Source organism: Tenrec ecaudatus, chromosome 2, assembly GCF_050624435.1.
Source record: "Tenrec ecaudatus isolate mTenEca1 chromosome 2, mTenEca1.hap1, whole genome shotgun sequence".
Lineage (NCBI taxonomy): Eukaryota > Metazoa > Chordata > Mammalia > Afrosoricida > Tenrecidae > Tenrec > Tenrec ecaudatus.
Window position 1 is genome coordinate 2,752,681 of NC_134531.1, and position 18,340 is coordinate 2,771,020.

An 18,340-nucleotide genomic window follows, 5' to 3' on the forward strand; every position below is an offset into this window, starting at 1 on the left:
CCACTCCTGTACCAAGCTTTATTGTTGACATTCCATATTCAAATGACTCCAATCCACTTTAAAAAATAAGGCACCTGCAAAGCTTCGGTGCGGGTCCCTTGTGAGCTACAACCCCAGGGCTGCCGGCAGCGCCTGTCTGCCCACCTGCCCAGCTGCCTCGATCGTCCTGATCCAGCCGAACCTGTCCTCGGGCAGCCAGGTCAGACGCTCACCAATGGGCTGGGTTAGGTGCTGTGCTCCTCGGGGGAGAAAGAGATTTGGCATGTCTGTCTTCGTCGGCCAACCCTGCGGCGAGGAGGCCAGGGTCATACGATGCTGAAGACCATGGACAGGTACTGCTCATAGGACACCTGGATCCAGCCATCCTGGTCCGTGTCATAGCGTCGGAATATGTCTGTCAGCCTCTGGGAAGACAAACAGGGTGTTAGAACCAACAGCACGCAGCAGCAGACCCTGCTTGCTCTCAGGACAGCTGGTGCTGGGGCCACCCTCTGGAAACCATGAGGAAGAGCGACTACAGGGGATGGAAGAGGTGGGGGGCTTCTCTGCTTCTGCCGCTGTGATCAGACACCCTAGGCAAGTCTATGGGTGACCTTCCTTTCCCCTGGAGGTCAGGGCAACAGCTGCCTCTAGCCCCTACTCCTGGAGTCTCCCAGCCCTGGTCAGCCCGCTCAGGCAGTGAGAGGCCTCCTGCACTGCCCTGACTGTGGGGTGTCTGCACAGACATGCAGGGAGGGGCTGCCTCGCATGCCAGACGGACAGCAGTCATGCTAAGGATGGCCTGGGATTGGGACCACTTCTGCTGCCTTCATACCACCCCACCTCCCACCCCCGTCCTGTCACTCTCTGCAGCCCTGGAGGGACCATGTCTGCTGCTACCCTGGTGGTCTCCACCTCCAGCAGCCTAAGAGGGGAAGGACCGGGACACAACACCTGCATCCTAGGTGCCCCCTCATCACTGCCAGCAGCCTGGGAACCACGTCCACCCCCTCCCAGCATCGGGCACAGTCACCTGCAGGACGATGCAGCCCTGGATGAAGTCGTCGAAGGCAATCTGGCCCCGGCCCTGTCTGTCAAACTTCCGAATGAGGATGTCATGGAACTGGTCTGAGAGGCGGTACCCTTGCAGAGGAAAAGGAGGGCCCAGAGTGTCAGGGCGAGCAGGACCCCTGCCCCACACCCCAAATGTTTTGTAACCGTGAACAACAACCACATGCAGTTCCCCAACCCAAGTCCTGCAGACAACAGCGGGAAGGCTCCACGTGAGTGCGAGAGCCTCGTCTACTCCCAACGCTGAGGGGGTCCTGGGGGCCCTCCCGGCTCCATGACCCTCTGCCCCACCCAGAGCTGGTGAGGAGTGTTCTGGGGCCTTCCTGACTCAGTGTCCTCTGGCCCGCCTGAGGCTAGAGCTGAGGGTGTTCTGGAGATCCCCTGGTTCTGTCCGCTCTGGCCAGCCTGGAGCTTAGGGCACTCTCCCAAGCTCTGTTTCCCAGCACAATGCCCAGAGGACCCACAGCACACAACTTCCAACAAAGACCCTGCTTGCCACTGATTCTGATGCAGGTCCATGTGGACGGGAAGCTTCCGATTCCGAGTCAGTCCACAGTGCCCTCAGAGATTAAGCACCAGGAGATGAGAGACAGGCAGGGCAGAAACAGTGAGGGACGCTGGTGACCAATGATGAATGACCAGGGCAGGTCAAGGTCAGAGGGCCCTGGACAATGGCAGGATCGCCATCCATGCTCGCTCAAAGGTCAAAGTTCACTAGGAAGAGCCCCCAGCAGAGACATCACAGTCACAAGTCAACTGTGCTTCTGGCGGCCGGCGGCAGTCCCACCCACCTCCTCTCCCAGCACGGTACCGCACATGCACATCCTGTGCGCTCCTCCTGTAGGGGGACGAGGTCCAGAAGCCCCACCACCCCTCCCTCGCTTGCAGCTTTCACAGGCTCGGACCGTTCGCATAGAATGCCAACCGACTGCTGGGGTGAAGTCAGTTAGCGCTCAGGGCCTCTTAGCACTCTATGGGAGCCACACACGTTACACAGTGCCTTCCACAAGAGGCCAGGTCAGGGGCAGCAGGGCCCAGAATGGGCCGTGTGCATGGACAGGCATGCGCAGACAAGGGCAGCAGCATCCTCTGCCCACGATGTCATGTCCACCTTCCCTGGGCCTCAAGTTAACATGCAAACCAGGCTCCAGGTTGAAGCTCGGTCAAAGAGGCAGAAGAGCCCAAGGCTGGGTGGGAAGCACCCTGTCTGAGCTGCTCCGGTGAGCACCAGGGAGGGAGGGGTGGCTTGGTGGGTGCACAGGGGACCATCAGCACTGCCATGCTATCTCTACAAGTCCCAGGCTCCAGACACGTGAGACTGTTACCTATCTGGAATTCAGACACAGCCTGTCCCCATGACACCCACACCCTCACATCCAATCCTGGCCAGCACTGGCCCTGTCCCCAGAACCATACCCTGCCTGCTATTCAGGAAAGAAGCTGGTCGAGGGCCTGTCCCCACTGCAGTCCAGAGCCTGCATGGTCAGACGACAGCTTCAGCCCAGGCCACCTGTGCGTGCACCTGCCCTGTGGGACCCCGCACCCTGGCTGACATAACTCATGGATGTTATCCACAGCTGTAAGCTTCCCACAGGGAGGATGGAGCAGCCCCCCCAGAACCATGCGGGAGCCCACTAATGAATTCAAAAAGGCAAAGCCCATCTCCAACATGTGAACCCACTTTCTCCCTGTCTGCTAAGTCTTCCAAGCAAAACACTGAAGGCGGGAAGTCTGGGGCCAGGTGAAGAGAACTCCGAAGAAAATTACGACTAATGAGCCAAGGCCAGGGTGCACCTGCCTCCCAGTGTCTTCAAGACCTCGAGCCAGCTGGACACAGACTGTGGATTGTTCTGGAAAGGGCACAATGTAAGTACTGGAACACGAGCACACACGTTCATCCACCCGGGCCTGGCATGTGTGTACGTGTGTGGGCACACACATGACCCAGTGTGTGTAGACACCTGGGCACACTGGACCCGGCACACGTGGACATACACAAACCCCAGCATGTGTGGACACATGTAGGGGCACATACCCCTCAGCATGTGTAGACATATGGGCACACTAAGCCCGGCACATGCGGACACATGTGGGTACCCTAGACCCAGCACGTGTGGACATGTGTGGGCACACACGGTATGGAGGACATTCACTTGAGAACGGGGAGCGAGGCACGGTGTCAGAAGGGATTTATTTGCTCCTGGCCCTCAGGTCTGTTTCAGGGTGCTGCCCCGCCACTGCCTCAGTCGGTAACTGAGCTCCTCATGAGCCCTCACTCCTCGGAGTCACCAGAGCCCCATTCTCAAGCTGCTCATGACTGACCGTCCACTTCACTCAGGATGAAAGCACTGCATAGCTCAGATCTCATTTTGGGTGAAAATGACATAGAAGTTTCCCTACCAAATACGAGTGGAGCCAAAACCAGGTGCCCCCAAGTCCCCCCGACTCCTAGTGACCTCCAGGACCTAGTAGAAGGGTCCCCGCGCTTCCCTTCAGGGAAGCAGGCTGCGCCCTGGTCCTCCTGGGGAGGGGCTGTCTGTGGGCCATCAAACCCACAGCCCTGCACCACTCCTGGGGCTCCGCACTGCCGGCAGACGCGACTCCTACACACAGGCTGGGGAGCGGGACAAGGGAGGGGCGAGAATAGGGTACTGGGTCCAAAGTGAACTGAGCTACGCAGTCAGGACAGAGCGTTACCAAAACCTGAGAGTGCCTGCTTGAGCTCGTTCTTGTCGATCATGCCCGAGTTGTCCCGGTCGTAGGTGCGGAAGACGTTCTGCCAGTCCGTGATGTACTTCCAGACGCCCGTGAACTCACTGAAGTTCACGCCGGCCTTGTTCTCTCGGTCAAACATGGCTAAAACAGACAGAAGCTGTCAGTGACTCCGCCATGGCGGGGTTGGCTGTCCCACCCCAAGTCCCTGGCCATCCAGGCTCCAACAGGAAATCACACAAGATGCCAACAAGCACAGCAAAGCCACAGGCAGCACCACCCGGATGTCAGCCCCTCTGTGCACCCCAACCTGGTGCTCCAGGGTCTAAATTCAAATACACGTGCCACTGCAATCGGGCTGAAAATCACACAGAAACTCCGCCTCCGTTGCTGCTGCAGCGAAGACCCCCGCTGGCCGCTTTGAGGTGAGTCGGGGGAAAGCAAGGCAAGGACACGCCCTTGGAGCAGCTGGGCAGCCCGCCCCTGTAGGAGTCCTTGGCCCGCAGACAGAGCACTGCGCCAGGGCACGGGGTCCCCATCAGGGTGTGAGCATGAATTAAGAAGGCCAATCTGCTCATGCAGGCCGGGGACCTGCACGCACAAAGGCCAATCCCACAGGGCCTGAGCAAGACCTTGGGGAGATCAGCACTGTGTGTCCCAGCAGGCACAGCCTCGGGCTCAGGAGCCCCCACCCCAACCCCTCCCTCCAACGGTCTCCAAGCTTTAACAGAAGCACAACACACAAAACTATACAAATAACCAGGTCAAAGTTCAAATCACTTAGGAACTAATATCATCTCCAGAGTCAGAGGTGGGAGGGATGGGCTTAACAGATGAAGGGTGAATAAAAGCACATCTACGTAGCAAGGTGAGACGGGACGGGTGGGACAAAAGACTTGAAGCCACAGACACAGAATGCACAACCAACATCCAGTCAGGACAGACAGACAGAGAGCCAAACGGGCAAAATAGCACTACTTACATATGATTGACCTAACGGTCACTGGATTAAATGGTGTCCATGTCCCTGGAAAAAACAACAACAACAAACGTAGGAATTAGACTTACAGAAAAGCATTTAGACTCCACCATCTACATGGCCAGTGAGAGTAAGTAAGTGGATTTCACCATGAAGAAGACCCCCAAGCAGCAGTCTCACAGCGGCAGTGCAGCTGGGCCGTCTGGAGATGTCTGGCCACCCCGGCCACTGGGGGAGCTGCAGCACCAGGAGTCTGGGTCTGGTCCTGTAACGGGCAGGAGCCCCTCCAGTCACAGCGATCGGACCTGGAAGGCCGTACGTGGAACGGAGGAATGGCTCTCTGTACTTGTAACATCCCACATGTCTTTCCTGGGCAAGATGACCAGGTACGCGGAGAGGACTGTACTTAGGTATGCCAGAGACCTCATTAAGTTACTCTTCAATTCAGAAAATACTGTCCCCAAGACCACCACCCTCCTGAGAGCAGCCACACCACACCCGGACAAGCACCCGGTTGGGCCACCTCATGTCATCCTGCACATGAGGGCTGACGCGCTCTCTTGTGGAAAACCAGAACTAAAAGGTAAGGGACTTTCTGAAGCCCTGTGGGTGGGCACATCCCTGTTGCACACCTGCGCACACCACATACACACATCACAAGACATGCCAGGACAACAATCCCCCCGAGACTGCATGCTGGGCCCCACACTCTTTCCTGAAACTGTGAGCAGGCAGGCCGGCCACCTCACCGGGGCCTAGGGGGCAGCCCCTCAAGGCTGAAGGCTCACCAGAGCTAACCATCCTTGGGAGGACGCTGAGACTGTCTGCTCGCCTGCAGTCATCGTCCTCAAGGGCACTGGGAGTTGGAGGCAGGAGCGGTGGGAGAAGAGGTCGGTGTGGGTTAACCCAGAGCAACCCCACTGCCCGCTGTGAGGTCCAACTCATAGCGACCCTACTGGACAGACGAGCACTGCCCCATGGGTTTACGAGACGGTCACTCTCCCATCTATCTTTCTCCGCGGAGCAGCTGCTTTTGAACTGCTGACCTTAAGGCTAGCAGTCCAACACATACCCACCAAGCCACCAGGCCTCCTTCCTGGATTGGGCTAGGCTTCCTCCACTACCACTCATGTCAGAAGAGCCAGGGGGAGTGGGGGGGGGGGGGGTGTCCTGGGGAATCGGACAGAGCCAGAACTGGGAAAGCCACTACTGACCGTGATGGGATGTTTCTCCCCTGAGGCCAGAGCGCCTGTTTCTAGAGTGTGTTCTACCTGTTTTCTGTACTTAAGCAAGCAAACTATAAGCCGTTTTCGGTGTTGGGGGGTTCCAGTGTCACCCTCATTTGTAGAACAGCACCTGTTCTCCTATAGACAGGAAAGTTACAGTCCCTATCCCCTCACAAGGCGCTGCCCACCGTCCCTCACACAGCTGCACCCCAATCAGGGGGGCCCCCAGATGAGCAGCCCAGGGCACCCATAGAAGACACGCAGGCACCCAGGCCCCTCTTAGCTCCTGTCCTGTCTGAGAGCCACTGTCTGTGATGCCAGCTTCTCCCCTCCGGTAGCCCCCCTGAGGCCCCCCTTGATCTCAATGCACCTGGGCCAGAGGCTGAGGGACCACTTTAGGAGAAGTGACAGGCTGAATTACAGCTCTCAAAGCTCGGTGTCGGAATCCCACGCCCTACACCTCTGGAAGTCAAACAGCTGGCCCCGTAAGTACTAACAAGCACGGGGTCCCTCTGACCCAAGCCAGGGCATTGAGAATGTACAAGCTGCAGGAGGAGTGAGAAGGGAGGGCCTTTCAACTCTGGCGCCGGCAGGGAATAGGCAGAGTGCCGTGGGCTGTCAGGGTGAGCAAAGCCCTCAGTCTGAGAGAAGGAAAGCCGGAGCGCTCCTAGAAGCCAGAACGGCAAGTCTTCATCTCCCACATTCTGGATGTGCTATCAGGAGGGACCAGTCCCTGAAAAAGGACATCATGAGGTGGCAGGGAGAGCCGCGGAGGGAGCAGTACTGGAGGACTCGGGGACAGGACACGGGGAGCTGGCAACCAGCCATCTCCTGGGGCGGGGTGGGCAGGGCGGTCAAGGGTCAGGGGAGGCAGACACATTCCTGGGGTTTGCAGGGCAGGGAGGGCTGACGTCAGTCCCCATAGAAACCAGGAGGTAATAAGTACAGCCGAGACATAGTTAACTATTTATGGGGGGTAGGGGTGGGAAATAAGGACAGGTGCTGGGACCTGGTTCCCACACTGGTCATAGAGCTCATTAACCAAAACAACCAACCAACCAACCAAAACACTCACTGCCCTGAGTCCATTCCACCGTGCGGCCCTGCAGGCCGGAGGACACAACCCACGAGTGCAGGTCTGTCCATCACTAAGGGAAGCCAAGCTTCTTTCATCTGGTGCATGAACCAATGGCCCCATCTCTCGCCCGTGGAGTGGCTGGTGGGTTCCAGCAAGCAGACACACGGCATTTGGAGGCATCTACTGGCAGTGCACTTGTTGGCCTGCGATCCTCATGGTCGCCAGTTCAAAACCACCAGCAGCACTTCGGGAGAAACACTGGGCTTTCTACTCCCAGACAGTTTCGGAAACCCACAGGGAAGCTGAGTCAGCATTGACTAGATGGCAGAGAGATTAAAGGTTACACAGGGTAAGTTTGAAACTAGTTTGCAAAGACATGCTCTACAGCAGCAGTTCTCAACCTGTGGGTCACAACTCCTTTGGGGTTGAATGACCCTTTCACAGAGGTTGCCTGATTCATAACAGTAGCAAGATTACAGTTATGAAGTAGCAACAAAAATATTGTTAGGGTTGGGGGGGGTCACAACATGGGGAACTGTATTAAAAGGTCGTGGTCTTAGGAAGGTAGAGAACCACTGCTCTACAGAAACATTTCAGAGGTGACTAGAGGCAGCAGGACCCGTGGTCCCAGGCTGGGCCATGCCGTTCCAGCACCCAGGCCTCTCAGTCAGCAACTGTTAGATCTCTTGAGGAAGAGATATCCTTCGGTCCTTGGCTTCGCACGAGAAAGAAATCACTCCGAAGCCTGGACTGTGATCCAAGTGAGTTTTATGAGTTAGAAGAAGCTTCAGGTTTACAGGCTCCTCAGGGCCCCTCCCGAGAGGCTGCCCGAGAAAGTCACACGGTGGGTCCCGGGCTCCTGCCTTTGTAATTCCTCCGAGGGGAGGCATGGTTGATGATCCTGGTCAACCCCATCGACTGAATTGAATTCACCTAGTCCAGATGGACCAATCCAGGTGTGACGCTCGCCTAGGTGTACCACCCTTTCCTGGCCAGGAGCTTGAACCTCTGAGCATGTGCAGTGTACCACCCCTTCACAATGGACACTCCAGTCCCTATGCTAAGCTACCTAACACAACCACATGTCCAGGACATGCCACACCACACATGCCGGGTCCCAACTCAGAACACCCCCCCCCCCCCCCCCCCCCGCCGAGTAATTCTGGGGACAGCACAGGACGCCCCCTGCTGGCTGGACTAGACCTTGTGATTCCCTCTGCAGCCAGCCCTTAGGTGAGCCCTTCTATGGTGCCCACCTCTCCGCCCGCACCCCATGGGATAACCCCACACCCATTAGGGCCAAGACTTCACACCCAAAGGTGAGGGGCCACGGAAACCCCTCGCAGCTCGGCTCTTCAGGAACGCCCTTTGGAGGTCCCTTCCTGGGTCACCGCACTGGCCTCTGGGACTGCTCTGGGCTAGGGAGGCAGGCACGCAGGAGTTCCGTCACATCTGTGGTTCCACACCAGACCATGGGCTGTAAGGCTTGTGGAAGCAAGCCGAGGCCTTCCATCATGGGAGGGAACAGTCGGGTTGACCGTGGGTGTCACTTCAGGGTACACATGCTAGCATTTAAAAATGGCATTTGCTGGTCTGTGGTAGACCTCCTCAGGCACACCCCACTTCACAGCTACCAGCAAGGACCACCACTCAGCCGTGGGCACTGCTTGTCCACTGCCCCTATACCTCCCCCTCCCACGTGGCCAGTTCTTCCCCTAAAGCTTCTCCTATGGCAGGGCTGTGGCTGCAGGGACTCCCCAGAACAGGGCTGTCCTAGGCCCCGAGGGTGCATCCTCCCGGGTCCGACGGGCCAGCCCTCAGCCACAGCCTACGTGAGGGAGGGGTCACGTCAGCTCTGACTCGGCGGTTCCGTGCACAACAGAAGCACTGCCCAGTTCCCACGGCCAGGCTTGAGCCCGCCATGCCAGCCGCTGTGGCAGCCCATCTCCCTGACAGACCTCTTCCTTTTGCTGCGGCAAGCATGATGTCACTTTCCCGCTGACAGCATGTCCAAAGTGCAACTCCCTGGTCCTCGATTGCTAGGGGCATTCTGATGACACTTCCTCCCAGACAGTCTGCCAGCCATAACTCAGTGATCAGTTCTCTCCTGTCTAGATTTCACATGCATAACAGACAACTGAAAATACCAAAGCTTGTAAGGTGGTTACATATTGGGCTGCGATCCACATGGACGGCAGTTCGAAATCAACAGCAGCTCCATGGGAGAAAGACTGGGCTTTCTACTCCCATAAACAGTCTCAGAAACCTACAGGGAGTGCCATGAGTCAGCACTGACTCAATGGCAGTGAGGTGTGTTTGTCTGTTGGGGGAGGGGGGGGTTGTAGGTGTACCCCAGCCATAATCTGCTCTGTAGCCCTTTAAAGAGGTTTTGTACAGCAAGGTGTCCCCAGTCTAATATGCTGTATGAAGTGACTGCTGCTTCCGTGAGCACAGACTGCAGATCAATGAAATGAAATCCTTCTCACTTCCGTCCTATCGTGTGTCAACTGGCCCAGCTGTGTGGACTTGGCTCTCCTGCACACTGACGGCTGCAGTCTTTGGTCTCCATCAGCAAGTGCTTCGCGTCCTCCTCACGTTCAGAATGAACCACTGTCACAGGTTAATGACCCTCCTCCAAACCTGACTGATGTGGGGTTCTTAGCTTATTTGCTCATATACAGACAGACAGACAGCGTTCTGGAATTCCCTGCCTTCGTGTGCTACGATCCACACCACTGAAAGCCTCTGCATAGTGACGTCCAGCACTCACCAAAGCAATCCCATGTCACTGAGAACTGAGACGCCATCTCGATGTCTAACCTGGGGAGGCAAATTACGTAGACATAGACAATGGCACAGGACAGAATCACAGACTGTAGCAACACGGGGAAATTGCTGTGTGTTTCATGAAAGCACAGGACAAATATAAATGGTGAGTCTAGGAGAGAGTCAAAGAGAGACAGACCTGTATGCACACATGCACTCCAGGAACACAAAGCCACGCCAAGCTGAGTCTGGTTGTCAGGAATGGGCACAAGGGCGGCTTTCCCTATCTCTTTTTAGAAATGTGAGAGACTATTTTTAAAACAACATCCCATAGCTTCCGATTTCAACCTAGAACCCTAACAAGCAAGTCCTACCTCCAGCTCTGCTCTCGACCCCTCTCCTGGACGAGCAGTTAGTCACCACCTGGAAGGTAAGCACCACGTGGGTTCCTAACAGAGCTCTTCCCTGAAGCTGCCACAAGGCTGGCCCTCCATGCTCTACGGGCTGGAGCATCTCTCCTTCAAGGGGGCAAACGTCCAGCCTGGAGAAGCACACCAAGCCCGCCCCCCACCCACCCCTGCGGCATGGGTAAGGGACACGACCAACGAGCACATGCCACCCACAGGTCTGCTTCACAGGGGCCCCACAGGGTTTCTGAGACTGCAACTCTTTATAGGAACAGACAGCCTTACCATGCTCCCAGGGGAGCAGGTGGTGGGTTCGAACTGCTGACCTTGATGTTAGTGGGCCCATGCCTAACCCACTGTTCTGACTTACAGCGACCCGATGCACAACAGAACGGACCACCCCCCAGCCCTGGGCCAACCCCAGTCGTTCCTGTGCTTGAGCCCACTGTCAGGGACACGGTGTCGGTCCGTCTCATTGAGGCCCTTCCTCTAGTTCACTGCTCCTCGACCTTACCAGGCATGACGCCCTTCTCCAGGGCCTGGTCTCTCCTGACAACATCCCCCACCCTTGCCTCTACGAGCAGTCAGCCGTACTTCTTCCAGGGAAGACTTGTTTCCACACATGACCTGGGGACACAGTTCCATCGGAAGTGTCTCCACTGTTCATTTCCGACAATGCCCACAGAGGCGGGACGGTGAAGTGGGAGAAGTCTTGGCCATGTGAGAGCCTGGGGTTCAATGAGGCTGAAGAGGGTTCACAGGAGCTTCGGTCCTACCCTGGGTTAGGGAGAAAGGCCCCAGCACCGGGCAATGAGAAGCCTGTGGAGGGAGCACAGCGTTGGACCCCCAGCCATGCTGGATGGTGCAAAGCCTGACACACTCTATCCAGTCAGGCCGGGTTGCTGCGCCAGGCCGAAGCCCAGCAGCAGTGAGGTCAAACGCTACTTTATGGGAGACCAGCCAGGGCTGGGCGGGGAATGGACCTGCTTCAGAAGCAGCAGGGTGCCCACAGGGAGTGGAGCCAGCCATGGTGGGCCCACACATGGCAGGGGAGACCGAGGGGCTCGCATCCCCAGGGCATCCACACACCTGTGGACAAGTGTACGTGATGGAGCCTCACTCGAGTTGTGACATGCGGGAGGGTTCTCCTGTGGCCCCCACTCTGTGGCCTCTGACACAGAGGCGGGCAGTCCCACTTCCGTGGGATGTCAGTACAGGTAGGAAGGGAGCCAGTGGACAGGAATCTCACCTTCAGTGTTCTGATCAGAGTCTAGGTTCAGGGATGACATGTGCAGAATGGTCAGCAAAGCCAGGCCTGCCAAACCCCATATCCCACCTCCCCAAACTCAGGAAGGCAGGCTTCTAGGGTGGTGTGAGTGACAGCCTGGGCTGCTACCAGACCACCTGGGCCAGGACACTCCCTCCCAGTCCTCACTAGAGGCCGGGGCCAAATATAGGTGGCCACCTCCAACCTCCAGAGGTCTCCTCCAGGAGCAACCAACTCCCCCAGTGAGGGAGTTCTCCTGGGACAGCTCCTATGGGACAGCAGGTGAGGCCACGCAAACTTCCAGGCACACTGGCCCGGTGGGGAGGGGGAGGTGCTGCAGGCCTCAGCCCCTTTCCAGGGGGCCCTTTCCAGGCACTGCACACAGCAGCAGAGCAAAGCCCTTGCTCATGCCCAGGGCCCAGGCACCAGCAGCCCTTCAAAGGAGGGGACGGTGACAGGGAGTAAGCGTTCCATAAGGGATTATCCCAAGTCCCTCCACTCTTTTTAACACAGGGCCCCTCAGGAGAGCTGGGACCCCATCGGACTGAAAAACACCTCCTAAAAGGAGGCACAAGTGAGTTGTATACAAATGTACAGCTGGCCTGGTGTGCGGCCCCTGGGGGGTGGGAGACAATGTCTGGTCTCTCCCATCTCTCCCCGACAGCACAGAGAAGGGCGAAAAGATAATCAGAGCAACAAGGAAGCAAGAGGTCAAGGACTAGGGTCTTGAGACCCAAACTCTTACTACATGGTGCCCGGCTACTGCTGCCCACCTCTCTGAAAGGGACCCTGGTGGGAGGGCCTGGAGAGAGGGGAGAGCTGAGGACCAAACTCAGTTACAAAAGACCGCTGACTAGTCTGACCAAGACTGGGACACACACCCAGGACCCTGGCCCTGAGTCACTCACCCACTTGCAGCCACACTGTCTACCGGCATGTAAGTCAGCAGTCACACAGCAAGGAGGCCACACAACTGAGGGCAGGGACCAGGGGCAGCTCGGAAGGCAGGCAGGGATGAGGTACATAGGGAGGGCTGAAATCAGTATCACAAACATGCAGATGCACTGTGGAAAGGAAGACCAATTTGCTCTGAAACTTTCACCCAGATCGCACACACAGGCACATCAGGGGGCTGGGAGTGGTGGGGGGTGGGTGCAGATAAAACCACAGCAACACAAGAAATGAAGCCTGAGCAAAAATTCCAGACATTCCAAGAAACAATGTCAATGTTTGTGTTTTCAAGGCAGCTCACTGCAGACAGGGTGTGACACGTGAGAACAGCGCTCCTCTGTCCATCACCATGACGGGCCACGGGCCTCCCTGGGAGCAGCTGTTTTTAGCAGCTTTCCTGTGGCTACAGTCTCATAAAGGACCCAGTGTTGGGACCAGGGAGGCACCCCAGGGTCCGGACAGGCCTCAGACCTCACTGGCAGGGCAGCCCTACCTGTCACTGCTGCTATTCCACCAGGAATAAATGAACCAATTCTGCTAACTCCTGAAACAGCCACAGACTCTTCCAGCGGCTGAGATGTGGGAGAAAGGGGAGGCTGGCTGCTCCTGCCAGGATCTGTGGAGTCGGAAGAGCCTCCTGGTGTTGGACGGAGGGTGCCAGGAGTCGTGATGCCACGGTCTGCCATGCAGCAGCAGCATGAGGACAGAAGCCCCGTGTCAGCTGGACAGGGAGGCTTTGTTGGAATCAAGTCGGTTCGACCCAGAGTGACCGTGCACAACAGAAGGTACACTGCCTGGTCCTGCACTCTCCGCCCAACTGTCCCTGCACCTGAGCTCACTGTTGCAGCCACTGTGACCATCCAACTCATCAAGGGCCTTAGGGCTCAGGAGACACAAGTCCTAGTTTGGGCCACGGCCCTTCCCACCTCCACGCAGAGCCATCTTGACCCGTGCAGGGGCTTGCACAACCCACCCCTCCCCACTCGGTAGGAGGGCATCCATGCATTTTAAGAATGGTGGCCTGAAAACCGCTTGAGCGATTCTTTTAAAATTCTCCATCTCTCCTAAGTGGTCACTCTTGGGGAAAGAGGATGCTGGCTGTCCTGTAATGACTCCCGTCCCTGCGGAACTACACCAGGCAGCTGAGTTGGAACCAACCCCCGGCAGTTCAGCAGCAGCCGAGCTCGGGACTTCCTCCTGACAGACACTGGTGTCAGCCACCAAGAGCCACATGATCCCCTGAGCAGCTAGAGGAGGGCAGGGCTGTGTCCTCACTGGGAGGACAGGCCCTCCACGAGCCCCCTTCAGAAGGACAGCTGCTGTCCTGGCTAAGGGCACAACACAGGGAGGTCCTGGGTAGAAGAAGACCTAACAAACGGCAGCCACCACCATCACTGTCATTACATGGCAGCGAGCCACCCCAGGTCCCGATGGGCCACTCAGCCAGTAGCAAACAGCAGCAGCTGGCCTCAGACTGAGCACCAGGCCAGGCACACAGAGGACCCCACATTGCCAGTCAAGTCTCAACTGGGTCACCTGACTCAACTGTGCGGGCCCAGACTAGAGCCCAGGCTTTGAGATGGACTGGCCATCAACAGAGAGCCTGAGGAGGCAGCCAATCCTCATAAGTGACAAAGCCTCGCACTTGCCTAGACCTGGACAGTCCGCTCATGGCCTCAAGCATTTGGACATAAGGAGGCTGTTTACAGCCCATCGGCCTGCCAGCCCTGGCTGGAAAGCAACTCCAACTAAGTACTGCCTCAGAGAGCACCTCCTCTCTGAGCACCGCCTCTGGGTGCGTGCCATGCCCAGTGTGGGCACGCACAGCCCCTCAGCCAGTGCATCCACCTTCAGGCTACCTGACATGGCTCCTGGGGGAACGCAGAATTGAGAAAGTCAAGTCAGAGTTTGCCACAGTATAACCTGCAGTAGCTAGGTTCTCAGACATCTCCCAGTCACCCAGCCCTGTATTTCCCCTGGGGGTAATCTGAGATTAAATGGGAACCCAAATAAAAATCAGCACAGGATGTACCAAGAGAGCCAAGAGGGTGTGGCTGTCTTCACAGCAGATGTCTTCACTTACAAGGAGCACATCCAACAAATGCACACCAAGCACACACCCCGCTAAAATGCAGAACTGTTAGCACTGCAGCTACACCCCACAGAACCCGTTGGAGGTGAGCGCACTCTAAACCACAGCTTCAGGCAGACCCCAGGGATCAGACATGGTGGCCAGTCTGACAAAGTGGGCAGGAGGGGGTGAGGGCTAGGGTCAGGAATCCGAGCTAGGGCAAGGAAGGGGTCAGAGATGGTCATCCCTGAACCAGACCCACTGAGTGTCCAGAACCCTGAGTTAGGCTTCCCACTAATAAAGAACACAGGTGAGCCTCTGAGTTCTCCCATATCTTCAGCCACCCGAAGGGCCCTCAGGAGGGATGCGCTACGACTCTAAGAATGAGGAAAGAGGCCGCGCCTGAGGCCCGAGGGGTGGCAGGAGGGTAACCCTCAGACATTGGGTGACTAAAAGGCCATGATCACCCCAAAACATGCATAACTGCCTCTGCAGCACCTGTGTCCCCCACCACAGGGGGCCTCCTCAGTGCCATCAACATCCCTGAATGTTGCCCCAGCAACTTGGCCCTAGCAGCTCAGCAGTTGCCACAGCAACCACATGCCTGCACAAGTGTCCCCACATAAAGAGAGGCTAGGGCCGCCTCCAAACACTGTGACCTCATCAGCATCACCTGGTGATCCCTCCACCCAAAGGAGCCCCTAAGATTCAGTCCCCTAAGGAATCACATAATCTTCAAGACACCTGCAGGCTCCCTGGTGCCAGGCTAACCCCCCTCCCTTAAAACCCACACCCTGGCTTCCAACCTCCCTCACCCCACGTGCCCTACCTCCCCCACATCCCCACTTCCTCTGCTCCAGGCAATTCAAGTCGCTGTGTGAGGCCCACAATGCAATATGGAAATCGCTTGGAAAAATACTCTACAGCCCACCAGCACACACCAATCAATCCTGAACCAAAAACAAAAAACATCTGATTCTGCCTGGGGGCAGAGAAGAACTGGGCTTCCAGAGGTGGTCTGTCACCTTCCAAGGGTTCAGTGGGAGAGAGAAGGGACAACCACCCCCAACCCACCTAAAGATTTCGGCTCAGAAACCCTATGGGGAAATTCCCTACTGTCCTTTGGAGTCGCTCCGAGTGGGAACCGGCTCCCAAAGTCCTGGGAGTGGGGTGGAGGGGAGTGGCATCTTTACAGAAACAGACAGCCTCATCTGCCTCCCACGGAGCTGCTGGGGCCTTCAAAGTGGCAGCCTTTCCCTTGCAGTTGGCAGCTGAGCCCACGGCGCCCACTCAACAAATGCCCAAACGCACTGCCCTCGAGTCCATGCCGACTCACAGTGACACCACAGGGCAGGGTAGAACTGCCCCTGTGGACTGCGGAGACTAACTCTGCGGGGCTGCTGACCTTGCGGTGAACGGCCCAACGGGTAACCACTGCGCCACCCAGGACTCCCAGTTCAGGGCCCGGGGCTGCGAAGGTAACCGGGGGCTGGGAGCTCCGGCGGCGGCACTCACCGTTGGAGAGCGCCTGCTGGAGCTCGTTGTCCGAGATCACGCCGCTCCGGTCCTTGTCGACCCTAGGAAATCAGGGCGCCCGGCCAAGCCGGGGGTCAGGAGGCAGGGCCCGGGCAGCGCGCCCCACCCGCGGGGCGTCCTGGGGCCCCGGCCTCCTCCACCTTCTCCCCGAGTCCCCGAAAACGGCCAACGTTCTCCAAACGGGGCGCTCGGCCTTCCGCCCTCCGCGGGGCCGCGAGCCCGGGCACGGGGGCGGCGGCGGGGGGCCTCACCTCTGGAAGACGTTCCACAGGAAGCTCTGGTCCGGCAGCGCGGCGCCCGGGGCCGGGGCGGCGCCGGCGCCCGAGCCGGGGCGGTAGGGGTAGGAGGCCATGGGCCCAGCGGCAGGGCGGACGTGCAGACCAGGGCCAGAGGGAAGACTCAGCGGCTCCACTTCCGCCTCTACCGGGGGCGCGGCTGGGCGGAGGCACCATTTCCGGTATTTCCGGAAGTGCGTCCCCAGGTGGGGCGGTCACGCGGCCGGGCGCGGCCAATCGGAGTCCAGCAGGAGCTCGGCGGCCGCCCCGGGGCTTTGGAGCGGCAACGTGGAGCGGCTCACCTCCCTGAGTCTCTCCCACTGGGTCACACCGCTTCCTTGCTCCCCTGGAGACCCCACCTCGCCGCCGCCCTCCTCCCACGGCCTTTCAACGCCCGCCCCCCACTTCCGCAAAGCGCACCGCTACCCTCCGTGCGGGGCCCCGCTCGGGGCCGCCCTTCCCTCCTGCCCGGGACCCCTTGAGCAAGGTGCCAAACTGACCACCTGAAGTCATGGTTCTACGTGGGGGCAGAACCATGCCAAGCACAGAAGCCCCTATGGTGCACGGGTTACTTGGGTGGCACTCCGCATGGTCGGCAGTTCGAAACTGTTAGCGAGCGAGACCCTCACCCAGACCACTCACTGAAAACAAATGGAAACAGTAAAGCTTTATTCAGACAGATTCGAATCTGGGCCCACACCCCGCAACTGAGACAGGCTCAGACTGTAAGGCCAGGGCCCTGAACAGCATCAAAGCAGAAGGTTTTATACTTCCTTGTGGGGCGTTTTGCCAAACAAGGGGAGGGGGAAGGCAAGTTCTTGTGTGAAACTGGTAAATCATTCTCAGGAAAGTGAAACAAAACAATTTTTAAGTCTAACAAAGAAGTTCTACAGTTAAGGTCAGTTTGTCCCCAGTGGTCTGCCAACCGATACTGTAGTTAGGCTAGGCTGCTTCTTGGAGTGTAAGCCTCCTGGGCTGGGCTACACCTGTTCCAGGCTGCAATTAAAAAACTTTTCCATTTCTGACCGGGGGGTGACCTGCCTGTTACTTTTACAGGGCACAGTGTCACATTCCCCACTTCTTTTGACTGAGAATCAAATCCTTGATTCAAAATTTTCCTCCTCTGCTAGAGCTAGATTTTGATAGTGGGATCTCATAATTAGAATTTTCAAGTCTTGGGTTCGCTTTTGGATTAATGATACAAGGGCTCACAGCACACAAGGACTACGGTATGGCAAGCAGAAGGAGGAGCGCTGGTCCAGCTACTGCACTTATTAAAGTCATGAACCATGGGGACCAGGTGAAAAGGTTTTGATACCAGTTTCCCTGTGAGTATCGGGCTTCTTCTCTGTCTTTGATTCTTTTTCTGAGTTGGCTAAGGTTTTCTTTAATAATACCTGAGTGATTGGCATAGAAACAACATGTTTCTCCCAATGCTACGCATAAGCCTCCTTGCTTCAAAAATAGTAAATCTAACCCTCTACGGTTTTGGAGGACTACTTCAGCTAGGGAACTTAAAGAAGTTTCCAAAGTAGAAGCAGAATGTTCTAGGGTACTGAGATCTTCGTCTGTTCTTCGTCTGAGCTCCTCAAAATGCATATTTCCTCGTATCGAGGCTGCAGTTCCAACCGCTGCTGAACCTGGGACTCCAAGTCCTACTAAAACGGGGATTAACACAGGTGCTCGTTTCTGGTGGTTGGGAGGTAACCCTAAAGGTTCTCTACCTCCTTCATGCGAATAATAATAGACTTGAGGCAAAATATGGGCTAATATACATAACTCAGGAGGGTTTTTGGCTAAAGTAGGGGGCAACGCGCAAGGGGTGATTCCATTGGTGCATGCCCACCAGGTTCCAAGGGGAGCCTTTAACCAAACGATCCAATTTGAAGACCGAGAGTCATTGACAGGGATGATGATGGATGAGGTGCAGATGTTCTGGTACGGAGAGGAGTCCCAATTATACTGGTCAGTAGTGAGGCAGAGTCCTTGTCCCGTGATGTCTCCTAGGGTTAGCTTGGGTTC

At 57.0% G+C, this 18,340-nt stretch overlaps 1 protein-coding gene and 1 pseudogene across 2 annotated transcripts; one reads left to right on the top strand and one right to left on the bottom strand.

The window, feature by feature from the left end:
• On the bottom strand, positions 1–16,474 carry PDCD6 (programmed cell death 6). Of its 2 annotated transcripts, none has more exons than XM_075540844.1 (6): positions 16,295–16,474; positions 16,023–16,084; positions 4,745–4,789; positions 3,754–3,906; positions 1,013–1,122; positions 1–404 (listed from the first exon to the last, which is right to left on the bottom strand). In XM_075540844.1, exons 1-6 carry the CDS (start codon positions 16,393–16,395, stop codon positions 306–308), a joined length of 570 nt encoding a protein of 189 aa, XP_075396959.1. In that variant the 5' UTR covers positions 16,396–16,474; the 3' UTR covers positions 1–305. The 2 variants fall into 2 exon arrangements, with proteins under 2 accessions (XP_075396959.1, XP_075396958.1); XM_075540843.1 differs by having other exon boundaries at positions 3,748–3,906.
• Positions 16,394–18,340, top strand: part of LOC142439240 (myosin light polypeptide 6 pseudogene) — a 13,991-nt pseudogene continuing 12,044 nt past the window's right edge.

What these genes read in the sequence shown, in the direction of transcription:
- PDCD6 (XM_075540843.1), bottom strand. Translation starts at nt 16,395, where the DNA reads ATGGCCTCCTACCCCTACCGCCCCGGCTCGGGCGCCGGCGCCGCCCCG. An exon ending in CCAGCAGGCGCTCTCCAACG is followed by an intron (nt 4,790 to 16,022) that starts GTGAGTGCCGCC and finishes TGTTTTTTCCAG; the next exon opens with GGACATGGACACCATTTAAT. An exon ending in GACCGTTAGGTCAATCATAT is followed by an intron (nt 3,907 to 4,744) that starts GTAAGTAGTGCT and finishes TGTCTGTTTTAG; the next exon opens with CCATGTTTGACCGAGAGAAC.